This window comes from Littorina saxatilis, linkage group LG16 (assembly GCF_037325665.1).
Source record: "Littorina saxatilis isolate snail1 linkage group LG16, US_GU_Lsax_2.0, whole genome shotgun sequence".
In the NCBI taxonomy this organism is placed as follows: Eukaryota; Metazoa; Mollusca; class Gastropoda; order Littorinimorpha; family Littorinidae; genus Littorina; species Littorina saxatilis.
The window spans coordinates 7,859,320-7,876,067 of NC_090260.1; the positions used below are offsets into that span (position 1 = coordinate 7,859,320).

Sequence of the window (16,748 nt, forward strand, 5' to 3'; positions counted from 1 at the left end):
AACTATACCCAAAATACTTCATTTCGCACCCTATTAGCTTACAAACTATACCCAAAATACTTCATTTCGCACCCTATTAGCTTACAAACTATACCCAAAGTACTTCATTTTGCACCCTGTTAGCTTACAAACTATACCCAAAGTACTTCATTCTGCACCCTGTTAGCTTACAAACTACACCCAAAATACTTCATTTCGCACCCTATTAGCTTACAAACTATACCCAAAATACTTCATTTCGCACCCTATTAGCTTACAAACTATACCCAAAATACTTCATTTCGCACCCTATTAGCTTACAAACTATACCCAAAATACTTCATTTCGCACCCTATTAGCTTACAAATATTCGAAAGATTTGGATGCTGAGAATATTTTTACATAGCGGTGTCTCAAGTGTAGCGTCTGAAACGCAACCCAAACAATAGCAGAAAATGTGTTCGAAACTCGAGTTCAGACCGGTTTCCTTGCGTTGACGGAATTCTCCGGGAAATTCCACACAAACCCATGACGTTTACACAGAAAATCCAAACACATTTTGACCTTGGGACACACAAAAAAGTGACGCGTCCCGTCTTCCGGTCACTCGTGCATCTGAAACGGAAAGTACGGTAGCACTTTTGTCCACAAGCTTTTATGTTCCATGCATCATTATATTCTATTATTTTTTTAATGTTTGTGTTTTTCTAGCAGGTAACCTGATCTAAATAAACCGTGTTTACATTTTCTCTTTGTGTCCAATGCAACGTCGGTAATGAAATTTGATATTTTTTTTCATTTTCTAACAAATCTGTGTACTGCATCAAAATTAACCTCGTGTGCAGAGACTATTATTAAGCATAGTGTTAAAAAAAATGTATAAGGCAGATTTCAAAATGCCTTTGAATAAAACAAAAATTGAAGTTTGGTCAAGTTTGTTTACATCACATCATGGGACGTCACGATTCCAAGGTTTATGGTGTCCCATGCCGCATCGGAAACGTGGAAGTGCAGACTTTGTTGTATTGTGAAGAAACTAAGCTGAATCTGTTTGTGCCAACTGTGTTCGTTTTTATTTTTCAAAGCGCCGATCATTGTGGTGGTATATGGAAATTTAGCAATTACCGTTACTGACGGATCAGGAGACGTTGTTTTGCTTTTAACGGCGCGATGGAAAGGTGTCCGGTGATGCATCAGAAACGGGATCTTTGATTTTAGTTTGATACATGTTTAATGTTGAATTAAGTTTTGTTGTTATGATGCAGAATCTTGTTGGTGAATATAGTTTTTATTTGTTCCATATTTGTGTGATTATGATCAGACTTTTGAAGTTTATTGTTAGCTGTGTTACAGACACTTCGGTACGGTGGACACCATTTTGGAAAGGTGTACCATGATGCGCCCATTTATATCAAAACTTAACAGATTCTGATTATTGCATAAAACTAATGTCTTTATGGAATTTATTGCACACAATGACAATACAGTTAAAAAAAAAGAAACTTATACATTATTTGTCTTTAGTATTTTTTCCCCCTTCATAATCAATTTAAAATTCAAAGTTTCATATATATATGCTACATGGGACATAATGTGCACTCAACAGTTCTTACAATTTTGTTTTTCAGTTTGTCATGTGGACACTTCCCTTGATTTTAAATTATCTTTGTTAATAAGTTCATTTGTATTTTGGGTGTGCCTTACTAAATTGTTATTTAAACTAAATTGTGTTTTAGGTGCCATCCATGGCAGAACTGGTCAGGAAGTCAATTGCTGCTGATGTCCATATATGTTTTTGTTTTATGATTTATCTGTGCATTTCCTGTGTAAATAAATTTATAGTTTACATTCATACTTGCAGTGTTAAAATTTCTTCGAGTGGTGGTCAGACTGTACACACTACATGTGACATTGAAACTATAGATTTTCTGATCAAACATGTCCACACATGATATATAATAATTTATATATATCACATATAATAATTTATATATATCACATTTTTGTGTGCATGCATGACTCCATAACTCATTCTAAATCAAAACGACAGCATTTCAACAAAAAAAAACAAGGAGTAGGAGTTTATGGTGTCCCGTGTAATTCTGTAACGCTGTAATGGTTTGTTTTTTTCTCCTGAAAACCAAGTGTGACCAAATTTTATACTAGCTGGGCTACAACAACTAAGTGGTGTTGTTAACATTTATAATAAATTTAGCTTCACTGTACTTTCCTTTGCTAATTTAGAGAAAGTTTTGTTTCTAGTGTTGCGGATGCTACAGTGTCCCATTGTATTTACAACTCTAAGTTCACACATTCTTTCTTTATTCGGTGTTTAACGTCGTTTTCAACCATTCAAGGTTATATCGCGACGAAGTTCACACAATGTATGCAGTTGGGGGTGCAAGGTCTGTTCTAAAAGTCTTAACTCTTATTGCAATGTCATCAAGCATATCATAATCAAAAATTAATGTACATCTACTTTTTTGTAATATACATAGTGATGGTGTCCCAACGTTGCATCCGTAATGCCAGAATACCCCCCGTACTAAACATGCTGCTCCTGGTAAAAGGATTCATGGTATTCATTTTGTCATTTCAAAATCTGTTTCTACATTGTTCAAGGTATCTAAAACCTTAAGTTATTTTTTTATTTTAAATTTTAGCTCATTTTCCCCCTTTTGGTACTAGTACTGTAGATGAACTCATTTGGAAGAACATTTCTACTCACCAGTTACATGTTTCTACTCGCCGTGGTGAGTAAAATACTCGCCACTTTCAGGCCTGCCTCTCCCTGTTTTTGTCAGTTTGCTTGCCCAACTGTTGGACATGTTTGTTTCCTTTTATTACTTTGAATTAATGTGTTTCTTTCTTGTCATTACTTTGCTGCACCTGCCTAGACCTGCTCCATTTTAAACTGAGCAAACAAATTATTGCACCCATTTTCCAACTGAAACATTCATTCCCGTGTCATTCTTTCAAACTTTATATGCCATCGAAGGACCATCACTTGGCTATCTGAAACACTTTTGGAATAAAAAAAATTGTGTTATAGGTATCACATGTCCGCCGCCGCCCCCATAATCGTCCTGACAAAAACATTATGTACCAATTAAAAAATCAACAAAATTCAGAATAGACGTAAGTTGCCAATTAAAAAAATTACGAAAATTCAGAATAGGCGTAAGTTGCCAAGTTACATCTATTCTGAATTTTCGTTGATTTTTTTTAATTGGTACATGACGTTTTTGTCAGGTCGGTTTTTGGGGTACCCTTACTTCGGCGGCGGTCACATGATACATACCTATAACACAAATCTTTGATCCGAAAGGTGTTTCAGATAACCAAGTAAAGGTTCTTGATGGCTTTAACTTGGTTTAAGTTATATAAAATTTGATTTTGAATGAAATGACACGGGAATGAATGGTTTAGTTCGGGTGTGAAAATGGGTGCAATAATTTGTTTGCTCAGTTTATGTCGTTGTTTAAGCCAGGAGAGAGAATGTAACTGCGAGACTAGGGACCTGCAAAACTCGTTATCTTGATGTAATACAGATCAATTAACCAACATCTCTTTCTCCCTGACAGTGACGCACACTGAGCTATGTATACAAAGCAACCCTCACACTCGGCCTACAGACGTACATCACACACACTAGTTACCTCCACCATACATACACCACACAACACACACCATACATACAACACACACCACACTTACAACACACACCACACATACAACACACACCACACAACACAGGGTTCGACACTAGCGGGGGCGGGGGGCGGAACGCCCCAGAGTTTTGTGTTCCGCCCCAAACATTGCCGAAGCCTGGGGCCCACTCCGCCCCAGGATAAATTCCAACAATAACAAACCGAAAATTCTAATGCCAGAGCCAATCACTAAAAATCACCAGTCAAAGTCGTCACTGAAATTTGTGTTACGATCAATGCCACAGTCAAGAAAATAAAACCCATTGAAATCGTCGAAGGACAATGCCGCAAGGGAAATAACTCCCAGATTGTGCTCTTTAGCGTGAGAGATAAGTATCGCCTTCAAATGCAAAACGCAAAATGTGGCGACACATCCCTGGTGTAAAAAGACATGGAAATGAAGATGAAGAACAGGGTGGAGAGAAACGAAAAAAGGAGACCGATGCAGCCAAAAGCGCGAAGCGCTGTCGTAATTTCAATGTCAAATGGTTGAAGGAAAAACAGACAATGCATTGCCGGCCGTGCAGATCTTATGGCGGAGAACCACTTGGAAAAAGTGGGGATTCTGAAGGACTGGTAATGTTATACCTTTTTCATCAATATGAAGTAAAAGAACAACTAGATACGTTGATGCCGATCATGGGGTACAGTACTGTACACTCTTTTTCACTTTTCTTGTGTTTTTTATTAGTAATTTTTTTGGATAAGAGTGGACCCCAGATTTTTGTTTTCCGCCCCAGCAATTTCCATCTCTGGGGCCACACTGGTTAGTGTCGACCCCTGCAACACACACCACACACACAACACACACCACACACACACACACCACACATACAACACACACCACTATACAACACAACACACACCACACACCACACATACACTGCGCCTGCATGGGTTCTTCACGCACGAGAAAGAAGGGGAGAAGGGTTCAGCCCAACCTGAATGTAACAAGAAGGGGAGAAGGGTTCAGCCCAACCTGAATGTAACAAGAAGGGGAGAAGGGTTCAGCCCACCTGAATGTAACAAGAAGGGGAGAAGGGTTCAGCCCACCTGAATGTAACAAGAAGGGGAGAAGGGTTCAGCCCAACCTGAATGTAACAAGAAGGGGAGAAGGGTTCAGCCCAACCTGAATGTAACAAGAAGGGGAGAAGGGTTCAGCCCAACCTGAATGTAACAAGAAGGGGAGAAGGGTTCAGCCCACCTGAATGTAACAAGAAGGGGAGAAGGGTTCAGCCCAACCTGAATGTAACAAGAAGGGGAGAAGGGGTCAGCCCAACGTGAATGTAACAAGAAGGGGAGAAGGGTTCAGCCCAACCTGAATGTAACAAGAAGGGGAGAAGGGTTCAGCCCAACCTGAATGTAACAAGAAGGGGAGAAGGGTTCAGCCCAACCTGAATGTAACAAGAAGGAGAGAAGGGTTCAGCCCACCTGAATGTAACAAGAAGGGGAGAAGGGTTCAGCCCACCTGAATGTAACAAGAAGGGGAGAAGGGTTCAGCCCAACCTGAATGTAACAAGAAGGGGAGAAGGGGTCAGCCCAACGTGAATGTAACAAGAAGGGGAGAAGGGTTCAGCCCAACCTGAATGTAACAAGACATCTCACAGACCTGTTAACTAACACAAACAGTCGTTAATTACATGTAAATCACAGTTGCAGCTAGCACCAATTATGTGTACCATTCACTGATTCACTATCAAGGTATTATAATTTGTATGTAGCACAGGTACATGAGTTTGGAATAGGAGCACTGGGCACAACACTTTACATCAACACTATGTCAGACACCTCTCAACCTCCACACTATGTCGGACACCTCTCAACCTCCACACTATGTCGGACACCTCTCAACCTCCACACTATGTCAGACACCTCTCAACCTCCACACTATGTCAGACACCTCTCAACCTCCACACTATGTCAGACACCTCTCAACCTCCACACTATGTCAGACACCTCTCAACCTCTACATTATGTCGGACACCTCTCAACCTCCACACTGTCGGACCTGATTATGCCCTAGAAGCAACTGAAACATCATTGTTCCTTTTTAAGGACAAGGACAAAACAGTAGGGTAGATCTGCGGGCCTTTAACTTTTCTGCAGTTCTTTAGTTTAATGGGATTTTGGTTTTATAACGGAATCTACCTTTTAAGACCCCTCCAATTTAAGACTCTCTCCCTTTAAATGTTGATAGTTTTCAGACCCCTCCAATTTAAGACTCTCTCCCTTTAAATGTTGATAGTTTTCAGACCCTGTTTCATCAGACTTTCTGCTCATAACCTCTCCAACTGACTGTACCCCCATTTCAAGACTCCCTCCAATCTTAAATTTATGACTTGATTTTCTGAGGTTTTTTTCTTTAAATGGGTGTTAGTGTTACACTGTATTACTATTACAAAGGCTTTTTTGCCCAATCCTTGGTCAGTTGTGTCCCCTGGATCATGTGGGAAAGACTTACTTCCCTTCTGTGCAAGTCTCTCAATCAACTTTTGTTCTTAGTTTTATAAGGGTCACAGAAAATCCGGAACCTCTTTAATTTCTATACAAAACTGAACCAAGGCTGCAGAAGGGGGTGAAAGAGAGAGAGAGAGAGAGACGTCACGCATAGAGTGATACACTAGGGAGAGAGAGAGAAAACACCCTTTGTCTGTCATAAGACTGAGAGTGATAGACTAGGGAGAGAGAGAGAAAACACCCTTTGTCTGTCATAAGACTGAGAGTGATACACTAGGGAGAGAGAGAGAAAACACCCTTTGTCTGTCATAAGACTGAGAGTGATAGACTAGGGAGAGAGAGAGAAAACACCCTTTGTCTGTCATAAGACAGAGTGATAGACTAGGGAGAGAGAGAGAAAACACCCTTTGTCTGACATAAGACTGAGAGTGATAGACAAGGGAGAGAGAGAGAAAACACCCTTTGTCTGACATAAGACTGAGAGTGATAGACTAGGGAGAGAGAGAGAAAACACCCTTTGTCTGTCATAAGACTGAGAGTGATAGACTAGGGAGAGAGAGAGAAAACACCCTTTGTCTGTCATAAGACTGAGAGTGATAGACTAGGGAGAGAGAGAGAAAACACCCTTTGTCTGTCATAAGACTGAGAGTGATAGACTAGGGAGAGAGAGAGAAAACACCCTTTGTCTGACATAAGACTGAGAGTGATAGACTAGGGAGAGAGAGAGAAAACACCCTTTGTCTGTCATAAGACTGAGAGTGATAGACTAGGGAGAGAGAGAGAAAACACCCTTTGTCTGTCATAAGACTGAGAGTGATAGACTAGGGAGAGAGAGAGAAAACACCCTTTGTCTGACATAAGACTGAGAGTGATAGACAAGGGAGAGAGAGAGAAAACACCCTTTGTCTGTCATAAGACTGAGAGTGATAGACTAGGGAGAGAGAGAGAGAAAACACCCTTTGTCTGTCATAAGACTGAGAGTGATAGACTAGGGAGAGAGAGAGAAAACACCCTTATTCTGACACCTGAGACTGAGAGAAAAAATGATTCCAAATCCAAGAGAAGAGAAAAAGATCAATAAAAAGATAGAGAGAAGGAGAACTTCCTTGTTATATATGGTCATGGCTCAGAAAAGGTGTCGAATTTGTGGGACACTTGAGTCACAAATAGTGAATACAAACTCTTGGATTACTTTCCATTTTGGGGTCCAGCAAAACTGTTTGTGTTTAGTTGTGTCTGGGCAGTAACAATGTATTTTCATCAATTACTGCGGAATGAATTGCATTTAAAATTTTAACTGGAGTGTGTTACATAACACAGTGTCACACATTGTTTTCTAATACACAGTTAACAGTGAACCTATTACACAATAAAGGTTAACTGCATTATTTAGTATCTACCTTGATCTTCATTTGTGAAAAGTGGCATTCCCCGACAGCAATAATCTGCATATCTAGGTACCCTAGGAATGTGTGTGTGTTACAGGAACACCAATAAACAAAACAACGATCAAACAAGTACTCAAAGAACTGAAAAGATTACTGTTTCAGCAGTCAATCTATTCTTAGTTCCACATACTTCATACGGACAGTCTGCAAACAAAATCAAATCAGAACAAGATGTGAACATGTATTCAAACAAAAATCAACTTTCTGTGTCTCACAACACAGACATTCAAAACTGCAAAATTCCTATTTATTTTACACACAAAACCTTAGAAATACATGTAATGGGAAGAGAAACAAGTACATAATAGTAAAGAGTTGAAATGCATCAATGATACCGGACCAGTTATTCCCATTATCACTATCAGTTATCTGTCAAGTCATTCCTAAAAGTTTCCAATGAGTGTGTTACATTTCACACAAAAAATCAAACTTTAGGACACTGTCAAGATATTCACATGAAAAATGCATGCAAAAGAATGAAAAATGAAAGAGCAAAACCATAACAACCTAACAATGATGTATTATGACTTCTACCATGCTCCAATTCACAATATAGCTCTAGAAGATTTTCTCACTTTTGACACTGAGTGTGTTACATTTCACCAAAAAAGTGTTACTTCACATTATTTTGTAGGGTATAAAGCATGTATCCATCCACTTGGTAATGAAAACAATACACTGTACAAAAAAACTTGATAAACCCAACAAAAAATCTTCTTGTATTTCCATTGTACTCTTGTCAAATCCATGATGTAACTATTGCACTCCTATAACACATGAAATAGTGGATAAATAAGGGTGCGCGAAATACATCATAGCTGGCTCTACTTTTTGTCGTCCTATTTTATCGATGTTTTGCGAAGGGATGTGTCTCTCCAAGCAGACGAAACTTTGGGAGACTTTATGTGCTTTTTACAGAGAAGAGTTTCCAAGGGCCGCAACTCTGAATGCTCCAAGCCGGTTGACAGTTGCCTCCCTTCGCGTTTTTTCCCGAAAAAGCCTCATGCCACCGAAAACTGGTGCCAGAAATCTCTGCCCTAGTACCACTGAAACTGAGCAGCCAGAGCCAGATAAAACCATCGCTCTGTTACCTTTGTGAGAAGAAACTAGTCAAGTTTGATTAAATATACATTTTGTTGCAAAAGAATGTCCTATTGATTTTTTTTTGTTGTTCAGGACAAATGTCCTATCACTTTTGCATTGTCCAGGACATTTGTCCTATGGCGACTCTCGTGGATGTGAGCCCCTGCAAGTTGATTTCGGGTCACTTTTAGTTGGAACCCTTTCTAACAGTAACACACACACACATGCATGATTCACACACACACACACACACACACATGCATGATTCACACACACACACACACACACATGCATGATTCACACGCACACATGCATGATTCACACACACACACATGATTCACACACACACACAAACACACATGCATGATTCACACACACACACACAAACACACATACTTCACAGTCACACACACACACAAACACACATGCATGATTCACACACACACACACACACACACACACACACACACAAACACACTTGCTTTAAGACGCACCCACTTCAAACCCACACCTTAGAGCTTTTCACAATGCGTTCCTAACCTGTCTGTACCTCCATCTTAAGACTCCCTCTCTCCATCCTCAGACCCGATTTCTCAGACATGTCACGGTCAGTGTCAGTCTAACTTCTCAAGAATGTAATCTTGGATCGTCTAAAGCAGCCCCCCCCCCCCCCCTCCCCGAATACATAAAATCTGTGTATCTTTATTTTAACTCAGATGCACATCCCCTACACAAGTGCACACACCCCAATTGTACAACAACCCTTGACAAACACTGAGACAATGAAGTTATGGCAGCCGCCATTATCCAAGGGACACAACTTGTCTTCGTTGTTGATGCAAGGGATGTTCAACAAAGAACACACTCCTACAACAACTTTTCTTGGACAAATGGTTATCTTTCTCAGTCATAGAAAGAAGACAAGGTAACGTTCTTACTAAGCATACCAAAATACCATGAAGATAGTGTGCAATAACTGGCCATGAAACTTACCGTATGCAAAGGCTAGCAGACAGAACAGCAAGCTCGGGTAGCGATTCATGCTGATAGTCCAACTTTTCAAACGAACTCTTTCGGCCATTCCTGCGAATCACTAGCACCAGATTTCGCTTTGATTTGATGCTCGAGTCCTCATAACTCCTACACAAATGTTCACTACACCAGAGGTTCACAATATAAATCCACAAAGTCCAAGAAAACACAGGGCATCGAGGCTACCTCCCAGTCCTATCCGCCATTCTCAAAGCGAATCGCACCGCTCAAAACGAGGTCGGCAGGTCAATTTCCATTTTGGGAGACAGAGGTCATTTGCATACGATAAGCATCCGCTAGGTGGAGTCACTGGCTGGCTCGCGCTTTCCGACTTGACTGAGAGTTGATCGTGTTCTTGTGTTCTTGTGTTCTGCTTCTGTTGCAGTGTCGTTTTACAAAATTGAAACACAGACATTGACAAAAACTGCTACTTGGTGGTTACTGTTGCTGCTGCTGTTGCTACTGTTGTTATTTTCTTAGAGCCTGCGCACTGTTCTTTGTTTCTTTTCATCAATTTTGGCAATCATGTTTGCTATGCAACGTTTCACAATCTGTACTCCCTTCTTTTTTTTTTTAACACAAAATCTATCTCTTTGCAATTCTGTTTTCATTATAGGGGAAGGTTGCCTAATATAATCCACTGTTTGTTTCATGCTGATAACTAGCTTGTCCGGCAGTTTCAAGTTCCAGTTGCGAAGAAGTTTCCGAATCACTCAACCAGTCAACCTGCGCAGGCGATCGATTAATGCGCGGTTGTATAGTTCCGTGCAAATCATTCCATTCTGTTAACACTTCTTGTCAGTTTCCCTGTTAAAATCAAGTACACAGATATGCTGCTATTCTGCTGTGGCGGTAAAGGCAGATATTGTGTGTTCTGTTTTTTAGTATCGCTTAGGATAATGTTCTTTCGTCAAATGGGACTAGCAGACGAACTTTTGCACCCGGCGTGTACTGTATGAAGTTCAGTTTTCTGGGGAAAATACTAGTGTATGAAACCGCTTTATGTTCTATGTGTGCATTTGGTTGCGTGTGATCTGTTTATAAAATGAAATATTGTTGAAAACTGACTGTCGGATTGCAGTCAGTGTTACTTGCCTTGGGAATTTGCTTGTGATGAACGTTTGTGCACGGCAGATCTAGATTCAGAAAACAACCAAACTCATGGATTTTATCCCCGAGTACGCTAGTACTAGGGTCCAGCAGACTTTAATTGTCTGTCTGTGTGTCTGTGTGTGTCACGGTGTGTCTCGACTTAACAGCTTATTGCTGGGAAACTACTGGGCGCAGTTCGTTCAAAAGTTGATACACTAACTTGATAATAGGTCCGATTGATCGTATTAAAACTTCATAATGTTACCTGGGACCTAAATGCGAAATAAACCACAAAACAAGAAGGGCAAAGCCCATACGACTCACATGCTTTACACATTTTTCCTACCAAAATACATGTGACCTTGACCCAAGGTCATCCAAGGTCATGCAACACAAAGCTGTTAATTCAAGACATAGGAAGTACAATGGTGCTTATTGGCTCTTTCTACCATGAGATATGGTCACTTTTAGTGGTTCACTACCTTATTTTGGTCACATTTCATAAGGGTCAAAGTGACCTTGACCTTGATCATATGTGACCAAATGTGTCTTATGATGAAAGCATAACATGTGCCCCACATAATTTTTAAGTTTGAAACAGTTATCTTCCATAGTTCAGGGTCAAGGTCACTTCAAAATATGTATACAATCCAACTTTGAAGAGCTCCTGTGACCTTGACCTTGAAGCAAGGTAAACCAAACTGGTATCAAAAGATGGGGCTTACTTTGCCCTATATATCATATATAAGTGAGGTATTGAATCTCAAAAACTTCAGAGAAAATGGGGAAAATGTGAAAAATAGCTGTTTTTTAGGCAACATTTATGGCCCCTGCGACCTTGACCTTGAAGCAAGGTCAAGATGCTATGTATGTTTTTTTGGGCCTTGTCATCATACACCATCTTGCCAAATTTGGTACTGATAGACTGAATAGTGTCCAAGAAATATCCAACGTTAAAGTTTTCCGGACGTCCGGACGGACGGACGGACGACTCGGGTGAGTACATAGACTCACTTTTGCTTCGCATGTGAGTCAAAAACGACTTGGCGGTGGGAGGAATTCGCGGTGCAACAGCCAGCCAGGCAGTCTGATAGAACGGTGCAAGGTCTCGGCAAACCAAGACTATGCCATACTCGTAGCAAAGCCGCCGAATGGTACCGTAAACCAAGAATAGTGACGTAAGAAAATAGAATGTCGTCTTTTGATTTGGAACGTGACGTGTTTTAGAATGGAGATGTGGTAGTGTGTGTGTGTGTGTGTGTGTGTGTGTGTGTGTGTGTGTGTGTGTGCCGGTGTGTGTGTGTGTGTGTGTGTGTGTGAGAGAGAGAGAGAGAGAGAGGGAGAGAGAGAAGGAGTGAGGGAGAGAGAGAGAGAGTGTGTGTGTGTGTGTGTGTGTGTGTGTGTGTGTGTGTGTGTGTGTGTGTGTGTGTGAATGTCTGAAGAGTACTCGGCCGGGTCCAGCGCGAGCGTTTTTTATATGAAGATTCATGTGTTCAGGCCTGTAGTTGTTAATTTAGATGCCGTATGTTTGTATTGTTTGCTCCAGAGATGTAGCCTATATTTCGTACATTAGAGCGTTCGGAACTTTTCAGTCGCAAAAAGTAGTACCGAAACAGAACAACTTCAATATCATGGATTCAGGCTGTTGCTGACTCGTTATTTGTTTGGTTGCTGGGTCATTATCGAAAAATGATAACTAGCTCTACAAGTTTACAGAGGTAAAGAAGCAGCCAAAGGGGAATAAGTAGAGGTTACATGCCGAGTCTCAGTGATTATCAAAAATAATGGTCGAAGTTCGCGGTCATGAAGAACTGAGACCATTATTTTTGATAATCACTCAGACGAGGTACGTGTTTTATCTATTTTTAGAATGACGTCATTTGTATTCTTACGTAATTTCCTTTCTGTTTTTACGTCATCGTTTGTTTTGATTCCATTACTGAAGAAGGAGTTTTTACTCCGAAATATTTATTTCATTTTGGTGTTTGGGTGTTATTATATTTAGTCAAGTTTTGTTTATTCTTATTCAGACGAGGTATGTAACCTCTTTATTCCTCCTTTCTTCAGTTATTCAAAGAAAAGAGTTTTTGTGCGAAAGTTTGATCGAATCCAAATCACTCAACCAGTCTACCTGCGCTGGCGATTGAATAATGCGCGGTTGTATAGTTCAGGGAAAATCAATCAATTCTGTTAACACTTCTTGTCAGTTTCCCTGATCAAGTACACAGTTATGTTGGTATTCTGCTGTGCCGGTAAAGGCAGATAGTGTGTGTTCTGGTCATGTTTTGGTATCGCTTAGGAAATGTTCTTTCTTCGAATGGGACAAGCAGACGAACTTTTGCACCCGTGTTCCAACGTTAAAAACTGTATGAAGTTCCGTTTTCTGCTGCAAAATAGTGTATGAAACCGCTGTAAGTTCTTTAAATTGATGCGATGTGTGCATTTGCGTGTGATCTGTTTATAAAATGAAATATTGTCGAAAACTAACCGTCCGATTGCAGTCTCTTGTCCAAGCAACTCAGTTCAGAAAATTTGGAAGGGGAACTACTCTTGTCGTACGAGAGTTACTTGCCTTGGGAGTTTGCGTGCACTCATACGACATCTAAAGCGAGTTTCTCTGCACTGATCGTTAGATTTGGATTTAGAAAACAACCAAACTCATAGATTGTATATGGAGATTAATGTGTTCAAGCCTGTAGTTGCCAGTTTAAATGCAGTATGTTTGTATTGTTTGGTCTAGAGATGTATATTTCGTACATTGGAGCGTTCGGAACTTTTCAATCGCTAAAGTAGTTCCCTCAAAGTCTAACTCATCAACCTGTGAGCTATCGAGGATTCAGGCCCGTTGTTGGGTAAGTGATTTTGGTTGTTGGGTAAGTTACCGAAAAATAACTAGCCCTACAAGTTTACAGAGAGAAAGAAGCAGAGGGGGGAATAATAACAGCTATTGTGTTTTCAGCGTAGCAATAGGCCCAATATTGCTTCGATGAAAACACAATGGCGTTTATATAGCTATTCTGACATTAAATTCTGTGTTAAAATCATGTTTTTGTCAGCAACAAGTACCAGAATGGTCCATGTCGTTGATTGCAGACGACGGTTCCCGCATGAAGCCACGGAAATAACCGAACATTGAAAAACCCACGGACATGTATTACGGAGAAAACTCGAGATAACCGAATGTTTAGCATTACGTTAATATGCTAGGAATCATATGACGTCATGACGTATCATGCTTGCCTACGTAGATTGTATGTTCGAAAGTCTGACTTCTGTTGGGAATTCGCGTGGTGAAGACTGCGGTAAATCTGTAGATGATAAGAGAACAAGGATTGTCTCAGAAGAAACGACTAAATGTTTCAGACCGGTAACTTCATTTCAACATTGCACTATACAATGGACGTTCTATGTGACAGGAGAGTTTGCTGATTTTGTGTTGAACATTGGAGAGATCGTCTGCTAGAATCAGAGATAGGTCGCTTCAGATTGCAGCTTCTGGAAATTTGCTAGGTTTGTTGCCTGCTGGATTATACACGTAATGTATGTCATGTACAGTAAGCAACAACAAAAACACACACAAAGCAAATGGCATCGTCTGTCGACTAGTCACAGAAACAAACCTGGCGAGGTATGCGTGTACTTTATACACGTGGAAGAAACCGGAACCATGCGTCTTTGTTATTGACAATATGCTTTTGGATATTGAGAAAAATGGCCGACTTCCGTAGCATTATGCTTTGATGATCGGAAGAGACCATCCAATCACAGACCCCGAATTCCCCCACGTGTCCCCCAGGAACTCTCATGTCAAATTTCATAAAGATCGGTCCAGTAGTTTGGTCTGAATCGCTCTATACACACACACGCACAGACACACATACACACACATACACACATACACCACGACCCCCGTCTCGATTCCCCCTCTATGTTAACACATTTTAGTCAAGTAAAAATGTCACGTTTCAATATCACACTAAGGTGATTATGAACGGTTAGTTACTTCTAACTAACTAACCACACCACGATCCACTCTCGTAGTCATACAAATAGATAAAATCAACAAAAGTATAAGTTTCAGACGCCTGTTTATGTAATATCACGCCACCTCCCTCGAGACTTCACTCCAAAAGATGTTCTTTTTACGTTCTAAACGTAAAACATGTGGTCACTGACTTGGTGGTAAGGGTGCAAAAAAACATGGTGCAACTTAGCTTTTTGCCACTGAGTGGGCGGCCCGTAATTAGTCTGTAGTCTCCACAACTGCTCCGTTGAATGTAGTGCCGGTTAGCGTGGCAACGAAGCAGGGAACAGTGGAGACATCAGGCGCCTCACTCAGTCGCTGAAGGTCCTCCCGTAGTCTACCAGAAAAGTAGATTTGTAGCTGGTAGGACGGCGACAGCGACAGCAAATCACCAGTATAGCAGGTTAGCAGGTTACAGCAATGCCGCGGACGACCTGGTTACAGCATCCCAGCGTAGCACGTAATTGAATACGTTGGCAGTAACAGAAGGCTGCAACAAAAAGCATCGGTGCACTAAACATGTCATGCTTCCTCTCACACACCACCTTAACATGTCACCCTGACATATCTCATCGAGCACGTGGGCCTGCACAAACGGCCTTTTACAACAACAAATCAGCTATTTTCCTTCCTTCTCTCCATATCTGCAAAAACCATATACAGATTAATAGTATTTTAGCGTCACAAAGAGCAAATTATGCGCTACCTGGAAAGAACAACAGAGAGTATTTCATTCCACAAACACAGACTCGTCAAAAGCGTTAAATAATGATTTATTACCTCAACAGCCTTATGTAGGTAGCTCTCTTTTAAGCGAATCCGCTTCCTTTCGAATGACTTCTGTTCGTCACAGAAATACCGTCATCCTCCTCTCGCGCTGAATCCTTATGCGGTGAAAACGCACAGCGGAGAAACCTTGACGCCCCGACTGTCAGCCAGCATGTATACAGTAAGAAGGTGGTCTGTCCTTGTAGTTCCTTTTAAGCCCCACCGGCAAGCAGCATGGCACGTACAGTGAAGTATTTAAACGTGTTGAAGACCATCAAACTTGTAGGAGAATTCTGACACCGTCGCTTCCCTCTCGCTGCTGAGTTTCGAGTGTGCAGTTAATATGTCTCAGACAGACAACCTTGACAAAATCACGTGACTCACCTTGTCACATTCCAAGTTCAGCTATCGCCAGTTTTTCCCCGACAGCAGAAATCACCCACGTGAAATCCGTGCGACACGAAATTCCCGTGTTTGCTATGCTCGGTCAGCTAAAACCCAGCCGTTGACAGAAAGCACAGGCGCTTTCTATCGCAATTGACCAAGAGAAGGCACCCCACAGAGTGACACTTTCTCGATCCATGTCACAAAATCGTGACAAAAAAGAAAGAAGATATGATTACGAAGTGATGAAAGATCACATTTCTTACTGAAAACTGCTCGTGCATAGGGTGTAGTACCTAGTAAGCGCCCACCCCCTACTTTGGGTCGGAATTGGTGCACAGGGGGGGGGGGGGGGGGGGGGGGGGGGGGGCGCTTACAAGGTACTTTACGGTATTTTGTCTGCAGTCATTTCAGAATGTGCTGAAAAAAGTGTGACAAAAATGAGATAAATCAATCGGACAGACCTTCTGTGACAGAATTTTGAAAATGAGGACATGCGAAGATTGAGATAAACGAGGGTTGGGAAGATTTGTCCGATCAGTTACAACCACAGGACCTATTATTGAGGTGATATAAATCCCTGGTTCACGCGTGTTGTTATCATGTGCTTCTGTTTGAATTATTGTAACGTCAGTGCCTCTTTGATACGGTTGGAAATAGTGGAATTACGTAACGTTTTCGTAGGCTACAATTAGATCAATTTCTAAATTCGCATGAAGATATATCCTGGAGCATCCGGTCGATTTCAACCAAAACTGAATGACACAATGC

At 41.0% G+C, this 16,748-nt stretch overlaps 1 protein-coding gene across 2 annotated transcripts in view; it reads right to left on the bottom strand.

Annotated features, from left to right (window-relative positions):
* The window catches only part of LOC138950300 (neogenin-like), a 153,330-nt gene extending 143,421 nt beyond the window's left edge, over positions 1 to 9,909 (bottom strand). For both annotated transcript variants that reach the window (XM_070322052.1, XM_070322051.1), the window contains exon 1: positions 9,671 to 9,909. In XM_070322052.1, the coding sequence (XP_070178153.1) occupies positions 9,671 to 9,758 (88 nt within the window). In that variant the 5' untranslated portion in view covers positions 9,759 to 9,909. The remainder of the gene's footprint in view (positions 1 to 9,670) is intronic.
* Positions 9,910 to 16,748: the final 6,839 nt, after the last annotated feature.